The sequence below is a fragment of the Coregonus clupeaformis genome, chromosome 18 (genome assembly GCF_020615455.1).
Source record: "Coregonus clupeaformis isolate EN_2021a chromosome 18, ASM2061545v1, whole genome shotgun sequence".
Taxonomy (NCBI): domain Eukaryota; kingdom Metazoa; phylum Chordata; class Actinopteri; order Salmoniformes; family Salmonidae; genus Coregonus; species Coregonus clupeaformis.
Window position 1 is genome coordinate 25,342,763 of NC_059209.1, and position 5,681 is coordinate 25,348,443.

A 5,681-nucleotide genomic window follows, 5' to 3' on the forward strand; every position below is an offset into this window, starting at 1 on the left:
TAGGACATTTTTGGAAAGCCTGGGATGAATCAGATGAGTTAATGACATGTGCTCTAGAGATATTGATGCACCACAGATTAGGTGAATTAAGGGAAATAGTAGTGGGATAGTGGGTGAATAGTGAAGAGATAGTGGGCGACTTTGGACGGCATCCAGCCATCTGTGGCTTATACACAGTGAGGATCATTATCATTATCAGAACCCCAAACCAGATTATGCAGAGAAAAATAAAGTGAAAGCCAGCGGGGCAGGAAGTGGGAAATAAATACACAGGGTGTGGGACCGCTTAAGCATTTCTAAACAGCTGCATCTGCCCAGTTCCACACAACTTACATACACAATGGGGGACGGGGGGAATATTCAGTGATCCACATATAACTTGTGGACCCATGTATAATGTGTCTCCTCACAGTTGAGTTCAAAAGGTACAGTACTGTTTTGTCTGGGGGAATAGTCCGACTCCACACCCAGACCTGCCACTCATTCTGTCAATCTGAGAGTAGTGGAGCCACAGCACCCCCCTGTGGTCACTCTGCAGAGGACGCTCTGACTGGCCAATCCTCAGTCAGCGGCAGCCTCCCTATTCATATTACTGAAAGTTAAGTAGAGGGCTAATGAGCAAGACTGAGAAAAGTACATTCCAGAGTTGCATGTTGTAACATTCTGACAAACAAAAGGAAAAATCTGCTTTGTCCAAAATAAAATAATGGAATTGAGCGCCTGACTACAGTCCCATTCTACCAGACTGTAGTTAGACAAGAATGGACAACAATGGTTCTCTGAGAGTAAGGGGCCTGAGAGTGTCTGCTGTCTTTTATTTTTCCTGGAAATGGATTTCTCATAAGGTGCACTCACCTGGTTTCCCAGGTCTAAATCAGATGCTTGTTTGAAAGACAGAACAGAAAACAGCAGCAGACAATGGGTCACACTAGAGATGAAAGCCTAGCCATAGGACTCAGTCTGGTTTCCATGGAGACAGACTGGAATGATTGACATTTTGAGACAGACTGCTGTGCTGGTCAATACCCATGTTTGAAGGTTGGTCATAATGGACCTTGCAAAAGCACAGCTGCACATTATATAAAGGATACAATTATATCAAAAACATTAGTTTGCTTGTGTAAGACTGCAGCCCAATGAAGGGCATATTACTGTGACATAAAACAAAAGAAGACATGAGGCGTCTACCTTCGTCAGTAAAGATGAATAATGTAGTCAGGAATAGTTTCAATCCAATATTTAGAGAAGTACAGTATTAAATACAGTGATGAACATTCAATAAAAGTAGATTCAGAATATCAGATTTACCAACTGATTCAACTCCCAGGGACTTTTCCCAATTGTCTGGTTTTTCATCCAAAATCTTGGTCTTCGTTAACTGTAACACGAGTACTATTGTGTAGCTAATGTTTTTCATTATATTGCTTAGACATGCAGACAACTAGACACTTGCGACACGGTTTAGTGCTTGCCCAAAATAACATTGACAGTGCAAATACAGTAATATTCCTTATTCAGTAATTTTCCAGAGAAGTAGCATGATTAAAAACCAATATAGATTCACATTTTCTCATTATAAGATTTGTGTGACACATATTAATAATAATAACAACAACATTGATGACAGAGTTTTTAAAGACAGACTCTGTCCGGTCCCTCTCACCCAGTGCCATCTGTGCAGGAGCGTTACAGTGGACAGCCCTGCTGCCCAGCTTAATATACAAAGGCTGTTTCTAAGGCTCTAGTATTTTATGATGACTCAGGGCAATGGGAATGTTCTGGGACACTGTGTGTGGGGGGTTGGAATTAATCTGTAACATGGACAGACAATAGGAATGAACTGGATACTGAAGGGTATTGGTGTGGGATAAGAGAAGGGATACAGAGAGATTGTGGTCCAGGGACATCTCTCTCGGACTGCTCTGGACCACTGTGCTAGGACTGGGAGATGTGTATGTGTGGGGGGATAAACAGTAGGGTAGGCCACTGGTCAGTAACAACGCGTATGTAAAGGGTATCTGAAAGAAAGGTTTAGTCCAGAGGCACCTCTCGGGGTATGAGTTCCTGGGGCATGGTGGCCTTTTTGGACTCCTTCATCTTGTCCAGGCCGAACAGCAGGTCCAGCTGGGTGATGGGCCGCAGACGCTCCTCCACCCCTGCTCTGGAGACGGATGGGACAAAGGTCAGAGGTCAGGGGTCAAACATAGATGCAGACATAGGTGTTTTATGAAACATTTTCAACTAACACCAGCTTTTAAGACCTGAAGACTTCGCTTTCAACAAGAGAAAAACACAAGCACAACACAATGAAGTATACCGTAACTTATAGCTACATTCAGCATAGTAAAAAGGTCAAAGACCAGTAGTTTGATGCCTGAGTTAGTAACGGTAAATGGTAGTTACTTGTCTTCCTCGTCCTCCTCATGCATTTGCTGGGCTATCTGCTTCATCTGCTGCTTGCGGACATAGTCTCTAACACGGTACATGGCAGCATCACGACACAGCTCCCTGAGGTCACTGCCTGACGAACCCTCCGACTTTTCTGCTATCTCCTTCAGATTAATGGCATTGCTTAGCTGAGGAAGAGAGGGAAAAAGTGTTGGTTTAGTATACAGTACATTTATTCAGGCATGATACCGTAAATCATCACTATTCCAGATTTCATTGTAATTTCTTGTGATGTTTGTTACCATTTAACCTTCAAATCCAACACAACAGTGGACAGGTGTGAAACGACTCAAACTGGTTGGATATCTGAGAGGAAACGAAGGGATGGAGATGGTGTTAACTTACATTTTCTCCTGCCAGGATCAACTTCAGGATCTCTGCCCTCTGTCTTGTGGTCTACAGAAGTACATAACATAATGAGAGACACAGGTTTTAACATGACAGCTTGATTATCAGAGTGCATCCACAACTGAACTGACAGACATTTTCAGGCCACGTTCAAGTGTGTGTGTATGTGTGTGTATCTCACCGGTAGGCCCACGTGAAAGGTGGTGGGCATCCTGCGCAGTATGGCTGGGTCCAGATCCTGTGGTCTATTGGTGGCCCCCATCACCATCACCTGCAAGAACAATACCCCAACATTACCTAACTGTACAACCAGCACAGCAAAGAAAGACATTAAACCAACGGCCAATACTCAATGACGAATAAGAGCGAATAAGACAAATCTAACTATGGGAGTTGATGGTGGTACCTGGCTGCTTGCCCCAGTCTCCAGCCCATCCCACAGGCTCATAAACTGGGCCTTCATCATGGCTGTGGCCTCATGGTCCAGACTAGAGCGATTCCTCAGGAAGGAGTCTGAAAAAGAAGATTCCAAAAGTGAACATTGCCTCAAATATGATTATGTAATGGTTGAGGTTAAAGAAATCAGTAAATGATATCAATTAAGAGAGCATTACACTACTGGGTATTTAATGAGCACAGTGAAGGGCTCTCACTAATGGTTCACAAAGTAGTTTTAAAACATGTGAGATACGTAACGACACACTCACCAATTTCATCTATGAAGATGATACATGGCTGGATCTTGACAGCCAAAGAGAAGACAGCAGCGGTGAGCTTCTGTGATTCGCCGTACCACTTGTCCGTCAGAGTGGAGGGCTGCAGGTTGATGAACTGGCATCCTGAGGCTTTGGCGGTTGCCTTGGCGATAAGAGTCTTCCCACACCCGGGAGGCCCATACAACAACACCCCTGAGGTGGTGACAGAAAGAGGATCAAATCACTCACTCACTTCATTCCCAAAAGTGTTACCCAAAATAATTTACTTTGGAAGAAAAAAATATGCAAAATACAACATGATGTGAAATGTGCCCTGAAGCGTTTACCTTTAGGAGGCTGAAAGAGTTTGGATCCAGCCAGCAGGTGTCTCTTCTGGAAGGGAAGGATGACGGTGTCCTGCAGCTCATAAATGACCTCATCAAGCCCTGCAATATCCCTCCAGGACACCTACAGAGGAAGAGCAGAGAAATCTTTAGGCTTACAACTTTATACACAATGTGCAAAATGACCCCTTTCCTCTAACTTTCTGTACAAAGCACAAATTATGTAACACCACAAACTTCGTAAGTCACAAAATGACAATTTAAAGAACTGTCACACTTTATAGGAGATTTCCCTTACCCTCATGCTGCGTGGATCTACCAGGTGAGAAGCAATGTTCATCTCATATTCAGTGAGTTTGACACCCTCCACTCCAATCTGCTTCATCAGCTGCTCTGCCTGGAGGAGGAGATGGACATCACTCTACTGCTTAACACAATTGATGGTTAATCAAACAATAATAAATATATATGTTATAAGATGATTCAGATCTAAACATAAACAATATGTGCGCATACCCTTTTCTTGGACTGGATCTTCTGTTTATGTGTAGGGTCCATCGCCTCCACCACCCATTTGATGCCGTAGTAGGTGGCAGCTCCAAAGATGGTCAGTCTCACTATCATGCCCACTACTTCATTTCGGGAAAGCGGGCGCATCAGCACCTCCTGGGGAATGTCTTTCAGCAACATCTCAGCAACAAGGTGTCAGCCCATTGGCAGAGAATGACAATATGCGGTGCACAGGGAACTGCCTGAAATAGAAACTGGAAGCACACAGGACAGTTTCAAACTGTGCTGTAGCAACTGAACCAGAAGTAACTGTTCAGGTCAAGCTTAGCTCTCGTTCACCAAAGTCAAAGACGCTAGCCTACACTCCTTAACAGTACATCTTGGGCTAAGGTCAAGCCTAATCTTGTAACATACATGACTCATGATTAAGGTCATGCTGTTCTACAGTCATTCTCTGTGAGATGAAACCACTGTCACGGAACGTCACTCCAGTAAATACAATTACTACACTAGCTAGCGTTAGCTAGCTGATAGTTCTAACAAAATAGCTACTTAACGTTAGCCAACACCTCACTACTGTCAACTGCACATCTGACTGCAAAAAATGTGTTGCAACAATGTCTAATTGCTTACTCTCGTAGTTACGGTCGGACATACGATGAAGCTTGCTAGCTAGCTAGCTACTGCTTTTGGCTTAATTTGGACTGCTACAGATGCTAGCTAGCTAACGTTAGCATGAATGCTAGTCAAATAGCCGGCTAGCTGCATTTATTAGCTATCTAGCTAGTAACGTTAGTCGTGCGTTATATGAAACAAATTAATAACTGGTATGTTCAAACTACATAGATGCAGTCTCTAGAAAAACGTATGTGATGTCATAAAATAACGAAACAACACAAGAAATACACTCACGAAATGTAGGCGATCCCCACAGCGAACTAGCTAGCATCATGTGAAGTGTTACTGGCACTGTACACCGATCTGAAGCAAAGGTTCAAACCACAATAGTTCCGGCCTCAATAGTTCCGTCTACGCAATCAGAGAACTACCATGCACCAGGAATACTACTGAATAATAGTATAATAAAACATTTGACAGGATACCGTGTTCATCAAGAATAAATGTTTATATTTAACAAGTAATGACACAATAGCAGTCACCTGAGAGATACAGTAGCCTCATTCCACATAGGAGCCACTGGGTGGCATACTTAGCACACCAGCTAAAACAGAGATCAGCACCATGGAGAGCAGCACGACAAAAATGGACAGCGCCTTCAGAAAGTTTTCATACCCCTTCACGTATTCAACATTTTGTTGTTACAGCCTGAATTGAA

The 5,681-nt window shown here is 43.3% G+C and overlaps 1 protein-coding gene across 1 annotated transcript; it reads right to left on the reverse strand.

Moving 5' to 3' along the window:
- Positions 1 to 1,222: 1,222 nt before the first annotated feature.
- On the reverse strand, positions 1,223 to 5,313 carry atad1a (ATPase family AAA domain containing 1a). Its single transcript, XM_041835738.2, has 10 exons — positions 5,258 to 5,313; positions 4,352 to 4,599; positions 4,134 to 4,232; positions 3,839 to 3,959; positions 3,504 to 3,704; positions 3,203 to 3,309; positions 2,978 to 3,067; positions 2,794 to 2,844; positions 2,404 to 2,576; positions 1,223 to 2,161 (listed from the first exon to the last, which is right to left on the reverse strand). Exons 2-10 carry the CDS (start codon positions 4,523 to 4,525, stop codon positions 2,032 to 2,034), a joined length of 1,146 nt encoding a protein of 381 aa, XP_041691672.1. The 5' UTR covers positions 4,526 to 4,599; positions 5,258 to 5,313; the 3' UTR covers positions 1,223 to 2,031.
- Between the last annotated feature and the right edge of the window lie 368 nt (positions 5,314 to 5,681).

What these genes read in the sequence shown, in the direction of transcription:
- atad1a (XM_041835738.2), bottom strand. Translation starts at nt 4,525, where the DNA reads ATGTTGCTGAAAGACATTCCCCAGGAGGTGCTGATGCGCCCGCTTTCC. An exon ending in CATCTTCATAGATGAAATTG is followed by an intron (nt 3,310 to 3,503) that starts GTGAGTGTGTCG and finishes CTTCTTTTTCAG; the next exon opens with ACTCCTTCCTGAGGAATCGC. An exon ending in TGATCCTGGCAGGAGAAAAT is followed by an intron (nt 2,577 to 2,793) that starts GTAAGTTAACAC and finishes TCTCTTCCTCAG; the next exon opens with CTAAGCAATGCCATTAATCT.